At 39.4% G+C, this 15,540-nt stretch overlaps 1 protein-coding gene across 3 annotated transcripts in view; it reads right to left on the reverse strand.

The window, feature by feature from the left end:
* LOC130085895 (nebulin-like) overlaps nt 1-15,540 on the reverse strand; it is a 62,136-nt gene that overhangs the window by 10,314 nt on the left and 36,282 nt on the right. The window contains exons 72-119 of one of the 3 annotated variants that reach the window (XM_056251891.1): nt 15,307-15,411; nt 15,084-15,191; nt 14,598-14,909; nt 14,394-14,498; nt 14,204-14,302; nt 13,083-13,184; nt 12,874-12,981; nt 12,476-12,787; nt 12,177-12,281; nt 11,981-12,085; nt 11,775-11,879; nt 11,573-11,680; nt 11,256-11,366; nt 10,934-11,131; nt 10,751-10,855; nt 10,550-10,654; nt 10,338-10,442; nt 10,143-10,250; nt 9,930-10,043; nt 9,645-9,842; nt 9,400-9,504; nt 9,200-9,304; nt 9,005-9,112; nt 8,811-8,918; nt 8,618-8,725; nt 8,423-8,527; nt 8,230-8,334; nt 8,026-8,124; nt 7,813-7,917; nt 7,595-7,699; nt 6,971-7,075; nt 6,769-6,873; nt 6,572-6,676; nt 6,377-6,481; nt 6,156-6,260; nt 5,775-5,879; nt 4,762-4,866; nt 3,549-3,650; nt 3,297-3,404; nt 3,099-3,203; nt 2,909-3,013; nt 2,717-2,821; nt 2,530-2,634; nt 2,319-2,429; nt 2,100-2,210; nt 1,918-2,019; nt 1,216-1,320; nt 684-773 (exon numbers count right to left, since the gene is read on the reverse strand). In XM_056251891.1, coding sequence (XP_056107866.1) covers nt 684-773; nt 1,216-1,320; nt 1,918-2,019; nt 2,100-2,210; nt 2,319-2,429; nt 2,530-2,634; nt 2,717-2,821; nt 2,909-3,013; nt 3,099-3,203; nt 3,297-3,404; nt 3,549-3,650; nt 4,762-4,866; nt 5,775-5,879; nt 6,156-6,260; nt 6,377-6,481; nt 6,572-6,676; nt 6,769-6,873; nt 6,971-7,075; nt 7,595-7,699; nt 7,813-7,917; nt 8,026-8,124; nt 8,230-8,334; nt 8,423-8,527; nt 8,618-8,725; nt 8,811-8,918; nt 9,005-9,112; nt 9,200-9,304; nt 9,400-9,504; nt 9,645-9,842; nt 9,930-10,043; nt 10,143-10,250; nt 10,338-10,442; nt 10,550-10,654; nt 10,751-10,855; nt 10,934-11,131; nt 11,256-11,366; nt 11,573-11,680; nt 11,775-11,879; nt 11,981-12,085; nt 12,177-12,281; nt 12,476-12,787; nt 12,874-12,981; nt 13,083-13,184; nt 14,204-14,302; nt 14,394-14,498; nt 14,598-14,909; nt 15,084-15,191; nt 15,307-15,411 — 5,655 coding nt within the window. Of the gene's footprint in view, nt 1-683; nt 774-1,215; nt 1,321-1,917; nt 2,020-2,099; nt 2,211-2,318; nt 2,430-2,529; nt 2,635-2,716; nt 2,822-2,908; nt 3,014-3,098; nt 3,204-3,296; nt 3,405-3,548; nt 3,651-4,761; nt 4,867-5,290; nt 5,393-5,774; nt 5,880-6,155; nt 6,261-6,376; nt 6,482-6,571; nt 6,677-6,768; nt 6,874-6,970; nt 7,076-7,594; nt 7,700-7,812; nt 7,918-8,025; nt 8,125-8,229; nt 8,335-8,422; nt 8,528-8,617; nt 8,726-8,810; nt 8,919-9,004; nt 9,113-9,199; nt 9,305-9,399; nt 9,505-9,644; nt 9,843-9,929; nt 10,044-10,142; nt 10,251-10,337; nt 10,443-10,549; nt 10,655-10,750; nt 10,856-10,933; nt 11,132-11,255; nt 11,367-11,572; nt 11,681-11,774; nt 11,880-11,980; nt 12,086-12,176; nt 12,282-12,475; nt 12,788-12,873; nt 12,982-13,082; nt 13,185-14,203; nt 14,303-14,393; nt 14,499-14,597; nt 14,910-15,083; nt 15,192-15,306; nt 15,412-15,540 lie in introns of all 3 variants that reach the window. The other 2 variants (XM_056251892.1, XM_056251893.1) reach the window with 2 other exon arrangements.

The raw sequence follows: 15,540 nt of genomic DNA on the forward strand, positions 1-15,540 counted from the left end.
AAAAAGCTACAGATCTGTGGAGGAATCAAATTTGTGACATCAAGCAAAGAGAGTCACATGAGGAGTGTGTAGACCAAATAATTGATGATAACAATAAATCATTAAGTGTGTTTTTGGTTTCTAAAAAGGTAGCAGTGCCATGAATTAGTATTTATTTAATTCTGTAAATCATATAACTGATGAATAATAGTGTTGCTAATTGAATCTGCACACTCCTCGATACAACAGCAGGTCAAAGAATGCAACACCAGCACCAATCGACACCAGTTTTGACGATTTGAACAAGAGATACAGGTCATTCATATGTCCAAAAAATGTTTGCATGCTAGACAAATAGTCTGAAATGGGGGGAAAATGCTACAGATGACAAAAAACTGTGATAGAGTGCCGGTCTTTAAGCCTATGCCTGGCAACAAGGCAAAAGCTTGCATGACAAACACAAAAAGAGACCAAATAAGCAACAAAAAGACGCAAAAAACGAAATGGCTGGGAATGTAAAATTGAGTGGGCAAAAACATTGAAAACCAACAAGAATATTTCAATGTCTGCAGGACCCAAAAATCTTATCAAATTCAGTGCCACTGGAGTACAATGACTAGGTCAGTCCGAGGGAAAGAGAACATAGACACTACACAGACAGAGAAGTGCAAATGTCACTCCCAGGGGCCAGGGGCCCTTCTTACATCACTAGTCAGGGCACTCATTTTCTTAATGTGCCGCATCTGAGGAGTGTCAAAGGAAGCCGCACCATGGAGAGATTGCGTTTCCTCTACCTAAAAAAAGTGCAGTGAAATGGCAGGGTAACATCAATGAGATGGGACAAAACAGAGAAAATGAATTAATGGAAAAACAGATGGATGGATTACAGAGTCAGATGGATAGACATGAATAAATACAGGGCAGATGGGTAAGCAGATGAGGTGGAACAGATTACAAGAGACACTCAGGGCTCGCATAGACAATGACGGTATTAATAATGATGGGCATGAGAAGCACTGCAAAGGCGTTCTACCAGTACATTACAATGAATCTACCACTACAGCTATCTTTGAGTATTACTGCATATGCAGCTGCCATGATGGTGAAGGTGTAAGGAAAACCGTGTCAAATATATATCCAGTGGCTTCAAACTAAACCCCTGTATTCCTTGCGGATGAATACAATGAAAGTCTATGGACCACATCATATCTAGTGTGGAGTTGCTAACGGCATTACCTGACTGGTCAGTTTGGACACCTCAGTGGCCAGGGCGATATCAGGACGGCCGAGCAGCGTTCCACCACGGCTGGCTTCCTGACGAGCTTTATCACGGTATCCAATCTACAAGAACAGATTTTGCAACCTTTACTACTTACAATTATAATAACAACACATACTTTTTTGTCAAGACTTCACTAGTACAGAGGTTTGAATACTACACCCAAAAAATAAATAATAATTCATTTACTCACACTCAAGTGGTTCCAAATCCAAAAAGACTCATTCAACTTCGAAACACAATATTTTTAATAAAACCTGAGAAATTTCTTACCCTGCATTGAAATTTCAGTCCATCAAAACTTTCAATGCATAAGTGATTAAGAGATCGTAAAAGTAATTCATATAAATTGTGTGGTTTAATACAAGTCTTCTGTTAAGACATGATTGCTTGCTTTATATGATTTAATTTATGCTTTTATTCACATATAAAGATTTATCAATATACATTCATGGAGCACATCAAATATGGTAAACACGGAAGCGCAAATGTGCTGCTTAATGTAAACCAATAAGGTTTGCTCTCGGGCGTCAACCAAGCATGGTTGAGCTGCCATTGACCATGTTTGAAAGTCTCATGGGTTTGGAACGCAATAAGGGTGTGTAATTGATAATAGAATAACATTTTTTGGGTGAACTGTCCTTTTAAGTGACCCTCACCTCACTGACAAGCTTAGCAGCTTGAGTGGCTTTCCTGATGTCTGGGCGGTCAGCAACCGAGGTGTATGTCAACTTGGCTTTAGCTTCCTGCTTATAGGCGATCTACACAAGGAGAGACGAGAGATTTAAAATGATCTCTGTCTAAGACTATTAGTTGAAGGAGATACATGTTAGTTCCTTACGTTGCTTTGGTTTTTGGTCACTTCCATGGCATGTTGAACATCAGGAGGAGCAATCATTTGATTGTAATTAGACTTGCCTTTCTCCTTCTCAAACTTTTCCTTGTACAATTTCTGTGGAAAGATCGTGTGAGATTATGATTGGTGATCGCAATACAGTATAATTTCCTACAATTGAGGTTTCTTATAATAATGGGGTGAAAACTGAGTATTTCAACTTACAGCACTTGTCATTTTGGCAACCTCTTTGCTGTGGGCAGTGTCACGAGTTTCAGCAAGTGTAGTGAAGCCACCCGACTGATGATCCTTTTTGCTGGCCTCCTTGTATTTGGACTGCAGAAAAATGTATAAAACATAAATTTATATATGATAAATGAAAAAATATTTTACGAGGCTTTATATTGGTTATTATTACATTATATTGGTGCTATACCTCAGACACAAGATTGGCCACTGATTTAGCATGAAGGATTTGAGGCGTGTCATGGACAGCCACATAATGGCCCTTGGCCTTCTCATACTTCTCCTTATATTTCACCTGAAGAACAGTGACATTTTTCATTAGTTTAGCTGACATATATGTTGATTTTCAAATGTCCTGTATGGAAAATGGCACTCACGTCACTAGCGAGGTCAGTGTTCTTCTTAGCCAAAATAGTGTATTTATCATCAGCGATAGACATTACGCAGCCCTTCAGCATTTCCTTATCGTACTTATACTCAACCTATGAATTACAAAAAAAATCCGTTCATTAATCTGTAATGATTCTCTCTAAAACTGAAACTATGGTTGAAAATGGAGCGGTACGAACATCACTCTGCTGGAAACTGTTCCTAGCGGCATGGATGAAATCAGGTCTGTCCACAGTCCAGATCCACTTGTTCTTGGTGGCCTCATACTTCTTCTTGTAGTCGAGCTACAAGTCGGAGAAACACAAATAATGAGATGCTGACTTGTGATTCAACTTCACAGATGCTCAGTGTAGATCAATGCAGACTCACATTGCTTATGTTCTTGTAGGCCTCCTTGGCGGCACGGATTTCGTGAGCATCAGGTGCCATGTTGATGTGAGCCTTGTTTCTTTCATACACTTCCTTGTATTTCAGCTATAAAAAAACAGAAGTTTAAAATGAAACATACTGACATAAATAGTCTTGAATTTGGTTCCTTTTTGCAAATGTACAGAAGGGTAAACCTACGTTGCTGGTGATCTCCTTGACCTTCTTCATGTGCTGGCTCGCAGGAGTGTCATGTCCAAGTGTGTAACCTCTCGCTTTGGTCTTGTTGTATTCCATCCTATAGATGATCTAAAGAAGTGACCAGAGATGCCAAAATATAATGCATTCCCATACAATGACTGGATTATTAACTGAACATTAGGAATGTCTACTGTATGCATGTATAAATGATTTTTTACATGAAGGTGGAAGGCAGATGGTGATGATACTCACATCGCTGATTTGCTTGCTGCGCTTGGCAACTTGGTAATCAGGGGTTTCCAGCACTGAGGTGTATTTCGACTTGGCACGTTCATACTGCTCTTTGTACTTCCACTACAGGAAGTAATGGATAAGAAATGATAATCAGAGACAACACTTTTCCATTCAAATGAAGCATATCTTATATAAAGCGATTACGAAAATAAGAGTGACCTCACATCAATGGAATTTTTACAGTATTATATTTACTGTTATAAGGATCACTAAGTAAGACACTGTGATATTTAAGTTGTATAACAACTGTCAATATCATGCATTAAAAGGGAAGGTTCAATCATGACAGACTTAAGTTAAAGTACATGTAAGTTGTATAACAACTCAATTTCGTGCATTAAAAGGGAAGGTTTATTCAATCTATTCAAAGGAGCAAATAATTACTTATGTTTAGCAGTTAATAAAGACGCACACATACATACATGCAATAGAGAACATGCAATGTGCTGTCAAACAAAATGGAGAGGGAGGTGGAAAGCAGCTTCAGACAACAGCATACAGAAAGACATCGACAAGTTACAACTTATTACTACTACTGTATAATGTCTTTACCCTTTATGCTCATACTCTCTAAATGTTTGTCTCTAATTTTCCTTTTATTAGTGCTTCTATTTGTAAAAATTTGTGTGACATTTTGAACTAATTGTTTTTTATTAATTAAAGCAAAGCTATTTATTTTATTTTATTATATTTTAATAAAGTAATTCATTTAAACAAAAAAAAATGCATCATTGATTCTTTGTTCATTGCAAAATAATAAACTGATTTAAAGAAACTAAAGGAAAACACTACCATGACACCTTAAAGTAGGGGAGGTTTTTGCTAGTTTATCAATATTTTTCCGAATAAAACGTGTGACAACTTGCTCTGAAAAATTGTGACGACCTGACATTTATACAAAACATCCATATTCTAACATTGTTTACTTTTCAGTTAAAGTCTACTTCCATTATATAGCTAACTACTGTATGACTGCAGCACACCTTTTCTCCTAAGAAAGTTATGGAAAGTGATCAGTGGATGTGTTTTAAAAGCAGGGTATGGTGGAAAAACCAAAGTAGTAATAGTTAAAGGCTGGATATTACCACTAAAGGTGACGTTAGGGGTGCATTAATGAAGAGATGAGATTTCTAGGGGGCTTGGAAGGCTCTACCAGTGGGCAGGTGGTTACCTTACTCCACATGCCAGAGTTGTACATGGCAACGAGAATATCAGGACGGAGCAGCTCATTGCAGCCACTCTTGAGTAACTCCTTGGCCTTGCATTTATATTTTTCCTGTCCATTGAGGAAACACACAAACACAGATGCGCAAAAATCATGCCACAATTGAAGACAGAGACAGAGAGTAGCTCCTGAAGTCCAGAAAGAGAAGCTCAGTACCAAACTGTGTACTCCAAATACGCAATTTCACAAGAGTAAACTGAACCTTATCCCCACCTTATGACCTATCAAACTGTTTAGATGGAGCCCTATCTGGAGCACACAGATATGGACCTAGCTGTGCACACTCAAAAATTCCCATTTGGGTTTTTTGAATGGCAAACTAGCAGACACCTAAATCAGGGGAGAGAAAGAGACACAATCAAGTGACGTTGTAGCCATGCGACAGAGCCATCCATTGGATCGGAGACGACCTCATGCTCGGGCCCCTGTAGCAGGCGATGGACCCGCAGGGGACGGCTGGAGCTGGTGGCTTTACCTGACTCAGCTTGCTGGCCTCCTTAGCCAAGATGTTTCTAGGGTCATCTACAACTATGGTGTACTTATCCTTAGACTTCTCATAGCTGGCACGGTAGGACCTCTGCTCAGGATTTCAAAAAAGGAGTTAAAGACAACTGCCTTGAGAGCAGTGAGGATGAACATTCATTCAGGAGGAGAAAATATGTCATGACAGGTAAATTCAAAGTGAAATTTTAGTAAAGATATGGAAATATATATATCATTTTCATGAAATATAAAGGAAACAAACAGTTTGAGGTGGTATTAAGCATGTTGCAATAGTTTACCTTTAAAGATGTAACCATTATAGAGGCAGTGGAAGAAACACAGGTTATGTACGCAATTGTTTATGTTGTATTTTTACAGCATTCTTGCCAGGGTTCTCTTGCTTCATTACTCACATTGTGTTTAGCATTTAATATACCCCAGTATTATGATATGAAGTCATGCTTCTATTGACTTACATCATTAATCAAAAGGGAAGCGTTCTTGGCAGCCTCAAAGAATGGTGTGTCACATGTGTATTTGAAGTTGGCTCTGTTCTTCTCGAATGACGCTTTGTATAGTCTCTGTCAAAAAAAAAGATAGAAGAGAGTATGAGGCGGCTTTTGTTGTATCCCATTGTACTGAATATTCATTGTACTTTCACGGTAAACCAATGTTTACCATGTTTTCTGTATCCCCCCCCCAAAAAACAACTTTTGGTTAGGGAAATATGAAATCTGATGCATTCATTTTTTTTATTGATGGATGCATCAGATTTCAATCTGATGCGAAAAGGGTCCATAACTGTACCCATTAACGCATCTGTAGTAAAAAATAGTAAAATTGTGGTTGCTCTTTACTTCGCTGTAGAGGGTCTTGTTGTGTTCAGCCTGCACCATCTCAGGTGTGTCCCACACGTAGCAGCCGATGCCCTTGATCCAGTCCAGATCTTCTTTGTACTTGACCTAAAGGGAAGAAGAACACGTGACAGTGGTTAAACGGCACTATGAGCTTCTGTTAATGACACTGTGAGCTGACGAATTACAGAATAAAAAGAGAAGGTGGGTTTAGTTATACTCACATCACTGATGCAGTCCCTCACAATCCTGCTGTGGAAGAACTCAGGGCGGTCAGGGATGGACTTCCAGGTGCCCAATGTGCTGATGTACTTCTCCCTGTATTTGACCTGAGAAAAGGAGAGAGTGAGTGACAGGATTCCTCACTAAATCACATTTTACATTTTCAAGGCAAACAAAAAGTCTCTTAGTTTACTAACCTCACTGATGTCATCTCTGACCCTCTTGGCACAGAGAATATCCAGTGCGTCTTTGTCAGCGTGGTAGTGTCCCTTAGCAAGCTCAAAGGTCTCCTTGTAGCGCAACTGGAGAGAAATGATATAGATTGTTAGGGCGGCTCTATAATTGATATTGAACAGGCCAGTAAAGGAAGAAATAAAGCATCTGGCTGACTTACATCGCTGGCATTGAGGTAGGCCTTCTTAGAACGAACCAGGATTGGTGTGTCATGAATGGGAGTATACTTGTGCTTCATCTTCTCATACTGTTCCTTGTACTTTTTCTAAAGATGACACAAAAGATGAATTACAGGCTTTTCTGCATACATTACACACATGTTATACATTGCTAAAAAGGATCTTGGTGTTAAAAAAAATTACCTCACTGTACACCACTTTCATGGAACGGGCATGATCCATGATGGGAGTATGTGATTCGGGGGTGAAGAAGGCCCTCTCCTTAGATGCCAGATCAACGTACTGGTACTGTGAAGAGACACCAGTATTATATAGGCAAATCTGTATAGGCAATTTTTTTTCCAGTACATTGAGAACATTTATTAGAAAAGATTTAAAAACACTAGGCATCATACACTTGTCGACTTTGTAAATGGTTACAGAGAAAAACTGGGTTTTACACTAAATGACTGAGGATCACACACTACCACAAACAACCAGAAGTCCATCTGAAATTAACAAACTCACACAGAAATATGTGCTTGTTGCCAGGAGACGCATGACAAATTGAGACAATTTCAGCTCAAAATATCAATATCTTCCAACTGAACGGAATCAAAATCTGAAGCTTGTGACAGATGCTTTCTTCAGTAAAATGCATATCTTTGACTGGAAATCGCTTTTGCCAATTACATCAGCGAGGGTCTGACTATCATTTGTAAAACCTGACCCATTTAATTTTGAACCCTTAGTATGATCTTTTAATTTGACATATTATAACAAGTAATTATTTATGTTTAATTAGGGTTTGGGCTAAAAGTGATTTACCTTGTTGGTGAGAGACTGCGCCCACTTGGCTCTCTTAATCTCCAGGCCATCCACAGTGGTGGTGCATTTTGTCTTTTCCTTATTTCCATCAGCTCGATACACCATCTGAGGATAAAAACACATAAAGAGACAGTGAAGGATGTGGATAGGCTTTAATACAGGAATGATGAAGTCTATAACTGAGAAATAAAGCCTGAGGATGCAACAAAATCACTTACATTACTCATGTGGGTCTTGAGTTCAGACACACGCTTGTACTCTGGTGTGTCCAGGACCACACTGAAGTTGGAAAAGTTCTTCTTAGCATCAACTTCATATGATTTCTAGCAAATAGATAAAAATAAAAAAAACTGAATAGTACCAAAAATCAATAGAATAAACCATTATGAATGAAATGTGGCATGCATGATAATAAGTGAATGAATAATTACTCTAAACTTGGTGATCTCACGGATTCGGTTCATCTCAGGGGAGTCCACCATAAAGCAGCCAATACCTCTCAGCCAATGCAGATCCTCTTTATATTTCAGCTGCAGGAGATATAAGAACAGTTATTATACCTGAAAATGTCAAGAGGGCAAATACAACGTTTCCAGTATGCAATGTGTCACAGTAAATGTATGGGGGACACCTACATCGCTGTTGAGCTCATTGACATGGAAGCAGTGCAACAGCTGTGGGGTGATGGGCATTGGCAGAAAAGATCCTCTGCTGTTGTAGTACTTTTCCTTATAGCACACCTGTAGAGGAAAATAAACCATCAATAGAGCATCTGATAATTTTGGTGGTATCGTATTAACTCATATTTCACAATAAAGACATACTTACATCACTGATTGCTTGCTGAGTGGCCTTAACCTGTCTGATCTCAGGTGTGTCATACTCAGAGTGGATCTTGTCCTTTTCCTTCTCATATTTCTCACGATACAGCCGCTATGACAAAATGCAACCTTGTTAATATTCTTGTTCATGATAAAGTTAAAAATTCTAAAGTGAAACGCTATACATGGATATTGTACTTACTTGGTTGGTGACCTTGTTGGCATTCCTGATGGTGAGAAAGTTGACACCTTCAGGATCTAGTTTGTAGCTCCTGGCTTTCATCAGATCATAGGCTTCCCTGTACTTCATCTACAGAGATTGTAACATCAGATGAGATGCAATCCTAACATTTGACTCTTTTTTTTTTATTTTGAGAATTGAGGTGTTCTCGTACATTACTGGTGACGATGCTGTTGGCTTTGGCCTGTTTGTTGAGTGGAGTGTCATAAGGCAGAGTGTATCCGGTAGGCATTAAGATCTTATTGGCCTCTTTGTAGAAGTTCTAAAAAGAAAGAAAGGATGTGATTTAAACATTCATCAATGGAGAGACCAGTACATATTCTTATGAATTGTTAAGAGACGTCATACTTCGCTCTGGATGTAGTTGGCTTGACGGGCCCTTTCAGTATCGACAGTCACAGCAGGAGCAGTGTTTTTGCCCATGACATTAGTGACATAGTCATGACGGTAGTTGAGCTGCAGACATGAAGGATATGAGTTAAAAGATTCTGCTTCAATCAAAATGCAATAAAGGTATTCTGATACATGTTTTTGAGGTGTTACCTCGCTCAAGTTCTTAGCGCTCAGCTTGCATGTTTCATAGACAGGGGTGTCCATGACCACAGAGTACTGCTTAAAATGCTCGATTCCCTTAGCTCTGTACTGATTCTGAAAGACAGTATCACACAGGACAAGAAGATCCGATGTGAGATGATTATGGGGTAGGAGGAGCATGCAAGAAAATGAAATGAGGCTACACTTACGTCACTCTGCAGGTTCATAGATTGCTTGCAACGAAGAATCTCAGGAGTGTCCCAAGCATAGCAGCCAATACCCTTTAACCAGTTGAGGTCATCTTTGTAGAAGATCTAAATTAGATGCAATAATACAGGGTTACAACAACAAAAAGACCTCAAAACATCTCAGGTAGTGGAACCTAACGTGCTTGCCATTTGCATATGACAATACACAAAAATATGAAACGTGTTTGGATGTAGGGATAACTCACGTCGCTCAGTTGCTCGTTGACCTTGCGGGCATGTACGTACACCTGCATGTCAGGCAGGCAGATCCACTGATGCAGGTATTTACGGTAGTCAACCCCACTAACAGTCTTCTGAGTATTGCGTGCGGCTACAATGTCAAGCATGTCGGGAGGTATATTGATTTTAGCCTTGGTCTTCTCATATTTGTCTTTGTACAGGCGCTAATGAAAAAGGTGTTACAAAGAGCTTTTAATTGTTTGTACATTTGGTAAGTTACAAAGCTGAACCTCAGCTGATGCTTTACTCACATCCAGAACCAGTTTTCCAGCTTTTATACATCTTGCAGTGCCGGGGTCGTCCTCAAGACACTTAGGCAGACTGTACAGGGTCTTGAACTTCTCATAATCTTCCTTGTATTTAACCTACAGAAACCAAGGAAGGTTTAACGGGCAGTATGTTTAGGACACTCAGGCAGTTCCCTCTATATGGAGGCATAAGTAAGCACTGGAGAAGGGACTCACATTGCTCAGGATGACCTTCTGTTGTTTGGCATGGGCTAAGGCATGGGAATCATGAGGGATGTTGTAGCTCTTGGCCTTGATCTTGTCCCAAGCAGCAGAATATGCTTTCTGAATGTAGACAAAGAACATTTCAAGAACTGGGACAACAAATAAAACCAGGAACTCAGGATTTTAGAGCTTTTCTCGCAGGCTTACGGTGCTGTAGATCTCCTTCAGGTTGAAGCATCTTGCGTATTCCTGGGTGTCCAGAATGGTGGTGTAAATATGCTTCTCCTTATGATATGCCTCTCTGTAGTTCAACTGAAGATGAAACATAAAATATGCAGCGTATTACCATTTAAACTCCAGAGTATAGAGCTCTTGATAGTACTCAAGGATCTGACTTATCAGTTAATGGGAGTACAAACCTCACTGGCCCAAGTGTGGCCCAGGATGGCAGTCACATATACAGGGGTGTCTGTCACAATGGAGTAGTTGTTCCATTCCTTCTTGCCTTCTGCTTTGTATTTAATCTGTTTGGGGGAAAAAAAATTTAACCTTCAAACAGGTGGAAACACAATAATGTGTCTTTATTGTAAACTACAAGATGAGTTGAAAATGTTACTCACATCACTCTGTAGCTCATATGATTTCTTGGCACGTACGATCTCAGGAGTGTCCCAGGCGTAACAGCCAACGCCCTTCATCCAGTTCAGGTCTTCTTTGTAGAACACCTGCCAGGGAGAAATTAGTCAAATGTAGCCATTGAACAGGTCTGACACATTCAAAATATCACTGTAATCATAACCTACATCACTCAAGATCTCATTGGCCTTGCGTGCACGGATGGCATCGTTCTGATCAGGGTGGCATGTCCACTGGTGCAGGTGTGTACGGTATAGCACATCACTTAGGATTTCCTGGCATTTCTTGGCAACCACATGGCTGATCATATCAGCAGGAATGTGGAGCTTAGTTTTGGTTTCATTGTAGCCTTTGTGGTAGTCTCTCTGATGGACAGATTGAAAAAAGTCTGGTTGATGAGGAGTTCAACTATAAGATAAGTCAAGTGGATATCAAAGTACAGCGATGCCTTAGACCTCAGGCATGGTAATAATAAAAACAACAACTCACCAGATTTTTCATCTTCTCCATTTGGCCAGAGCGAACCACCTCAGGGTAGTCAACCAGAGTTGAAGCCATGTAGTGGCCTTTGGCTTTCTCATGGGCATCATGGTACTTATACTGCGGTGTTTCAATACAAGAAAGAATCAACAATCATCCCTTCTAAACCAGTATTTAACAGTGTTTGAAGCAAACAATCAATATAGGTATAATATTTTAAAAAAAAAGCCTTTTTTAAACACTGCACTGTCAGTAACTGACCCAAGTTATGTGGAAATAAGGAAAGGGTCTATTTTATTTCATTTTAATTCATTTTTGATACTCACATTACTGATCATGTCTCTGGTCCTCTTGGCTATTTGTACTGGCATATATTCATGGTTCAGCTGGTAGCCAGTGGCTTTGCTCTCATCCCAGTTGACTTTGTACAATTTCTAGAATAACAACAACAAAACATCCTAAATGCAATTCATCACATATACATAATATCTAAACATATACAAACATGTCTGAAATGGACTTTGTTACCTCACTGATTATCTTTGCAACATCTCTAGAGTGAGCCAGCTGTGGTGTATCTTCAGATCCAATGTAGTGACCCTTCTCCAGGTTAAATGATTCTTTGTACTTTAGCTGAGTAACAACAGAAAGATCGACCCAGTCGATAAGTTAACCTCTTTCACATCAGCATTCCCCAATGAAGATGAAAATGCCAAAATCTGAGAGACACTTACATCGCTGAGGTTGAAGGCATTAACCTTTGCAAGGACAACCTCAGGGCGATCCACAATGTGAGTAAATTTGCTAAAGTTGTCTTTAGCATCCTTCTTATAAAGTCTCTGCGTGGGGAAAAGAAACGGGCATTGTTGTAAGATAATGGAGGTTTTATTATAACAGAGAAGTTAGACAAAAAAGTGTGGTCAAACTTACTTCGTTCATAATCTTTTGGGCATTTCGGACTTTGACATGATCTACACAATCAGCAGCCACCCATCCACAACCACGTAACCATTCCAGATCTGCTTTGTAGACATTCTGGTGGGAGAGCATTATTACATTACATTACATTATGTTACATTGCATTACATTACATTATATTATATTAAAATCAGTTAAATCATTACATTGCATTACTGTTTTATATAGTAATTGAAAATGTAAATTTATTCCGTATTTCAATAAACGAGAACAATTATTTTGATTTAAAAACCTCTTCATCCAATACTTACGTCACTGGCTAATTCATACGCTTTACGGGCCTGAATAACATCATTTTGATCGGGCATGCATGTCCACTGGTGCAAGCGAGTTCTGTAGTTGTCATCATTGACTTGGATCTGGCACTTCTTTGCATGCTCAAAAGCTATCATGTCCACTGGGAGGTTGAACTTGGTCTTGGACTTGTTGAAGTCCTTCTTGTAGAGAGCATCACTAGCAATTCTAGCTGAGTTCAAAGCCAGCACAAGCAAAGGATCATCCTGGACACTGAGGGCTCCAATGTGATGACCAACTTGCTTACGATAACCAGCCTTGTACTTGTACTGCAAAAAAGGAGGAAGATTTATTTGCATACATAAATAAAATTAAGGTGAAATGAGTTTAGGATTAGGATTATTTATTTACTTACATCACTCTGCACTTTACTGGTGTTGATGCATTGTTTAATTGGGACTGCATCTCCGGGCATGAAGTATGATGTGGATTTGGCCTTGTCCCAGTTTTTGGTGTACAAATGCTACAAGTGATATTTAAAATGTCATTTTTGTTACTATTCAACTTTTTTATTCAACAATTCATACAGACAATATTTTTTCTCAAAAAGAAAAAAGGCTTTACCGGGTGGTGCATTTTGGCCACTTCCCTTGCTGTCGCTAGAACTGGGGAGTCTGTCAAGGTGTATTTAGTCTTGTCCTGGTGCCAGGCCTCACGGTACTTAGCCTGAGAAGACAAAACAAAGAGGACACTTAGAGAACAGTCATATGTTTGGAGAGAACATGATTTTGGAAACTATATATACTGTAAAAGTTCTGTTGTTTGAGTAACTACATGGAAAACCAATGCTTATTAGAGGTTCAAGCATGAAGTGTGCCCTAAAAATCTCTTACTCCATTCATTCACTATTAAAAACAATATAAAAAAATAATAATTTGTTACATTTATATAGCACTTTTCTGGGTACTCAAAGCGCTTTACATAGAAGGGGGGAATCTCCTCTACCACCACCAATGTGCAGCATCCACCTGGATGATGCGACGGCAGCCATGTTGCGCTAGAACGCCCACCACACACCAGCTTACTGGTGGAGAGGAGACAGTGATGAAGCCAATCAGTATTTATGGGGATGATTAGGAGGCCATGATGGACAGGGGCCAATGGGCAAATTTGGCCAGGATGCCGGGGTTAAACTCCTGGGATTTTTAATGACCACAGAGAGTCAGGACCTCGGTTTAACGTCTAATCCGAAGGACGCTGCTCTTTGACAGTATAGTGTCCCCATCACTATACTGAGGCGTTAGGACCCACACAGACCACAGGGATAGCACCCCCTGCTGGCCTCAATAACACCTCTTCCTGCAGCAACCTAGTTTTCCCAGGAGTCTCCCATCCAGGTACTGACCAGGCTCAACCCTGCTTAGCTTCAGTGGGCAACCAGTCTAGGGCTACAGGGTGATATAGCTGCTGGCCAATATCACCCTGTGCCAATATTAGGAAGCATTTTAATGATATGGCTTTGAAACTGAAAGTTATTATTATTATTATTTTTACATGTATGGAAACTACTTGCATAAATAAAGTACATTGTTTGATGATGGCTATTTAATTTCTCTTTTCATTAAATGAAAATGTAAAATTAAATGTAAATTTAAAATTAACCGTAATTACAATTTTATCATTGTTTATCATTGTTGTTTTCCTTTGTATGAATGGATGCTTGCAAATTATGTCGTATTGCTTACCTCATTGAGCACTTCAGCTGCGTTTTTGGAGCGCACAAAGTCAATTCTTTCAATGGGTGTTGTATATTTCTGATCGTCCAGCTTCACACGGTAGCCTCTCTGTGAATCAGAAAAAAAAAACAATCACACCTCTGTGTTGCATAAACTCATTGGTAGAAATAGCTACAGTATATAGTGCCAAAAGACTTACGTCAGCCAGGATCTTTTGGGCATTCCTCACTTTGATAACTTCAACAGACTCATGGGGAATCCATCCACATCCCCTGAGCCACTCCATGTCAGCCTTGTAAACAGCCTAAACAACAAAAACAATCAAATGAAAGAAAGTATCACACTATTTCCTAGATTTTTTTCAATGGAACCATTTTAACCGTTTAATCAAAGCTCAACTTACATCACTGCGCAGATCATAGACTTTTCTGGCCTGCACGACATCATTGGAGTCTGGCAGGCAGGTCCAGTTGTGCAGGTAGGTTCTGTAGTTGAAATCATTGACCTGGGTCTGACATTTCTTGGCCAGCTCAAGAGACAGCAGATCCGCTGGGAGGTTGAACTTGGTCTTGGACTTGTTGAAGTCCTTCTTGTAGAGAGCATCACTAGCAATCCTAGCTGAATTCAAGGCAAGCATGATCAAGGGATCATCCTGGACACAGCGGGCTCCAATGTGATGACCAACTTGCTTACGGTAACCAGTCTTGTACTTGTACTGCATTTGAAAGATTTGAAGTATTCATATTTACATTACTCTTAAATAACAGAGGAGAACATTTCAAAGCCAAAATTAAAGATAGCTAATCAAAACCTTTTACAATATAAGAGAGAGAAAATACTACAAAGTTTAGAAAACAGACAGAAAAAACATGACTTTGCGTTTTCTTACGTCACTGGCTATGTCTCTGGAGGCTTTAGCCTTGATCACAGAAACGGCATCCTCTTTGATCTGGTAACCCTTTGCCTTTCCAGCATCCCAGTCTTTGGTATACATTTTCTGCAACAGGACAAAAAAGTGGAAAGTGTTACCCAATAGTTTAATAGCATAATAAGCTCATAAAATAAAGTTAATTTTAGCAATACTCAGCAATTCTGCATGTGAGTTTGCTTACATTGCTGACAGCAATGGCATTGGCTCTGGACAACTCGATGGCAGGTGTATTTGGCATGATGTGGACAGATGTCTTATCTTTTTCCCATGCTTCTCTGTATTTTCTCTGTGAAAAAAAAAAAAAAAGGTTAAGGGCTTTATTTGGCACACATTGACGCAAAAACAAAAAAAGACACAATTCAATTCACAAGTCTATTACACTAATTTAGAAATATTTTACATTTATAATTAACTG

This window comes from Rhinichthys klamathensis, unplaced genomic scaffold (genome assembly GCF_029890125.1).
Source record: "Rhinichthys klamathensis goyatoka isolate OS25496 unplaced genomic scaffold, OSU_Roscu_1.1 h1tg000090l_1, whole genome shotgun sequence".
NCBI lineage: Eukaryota > Metazoa > Chordata > Actinopteri > Cypriniformes > Leuciscidae > Rhinichthys > Rhinichthys klamathensis.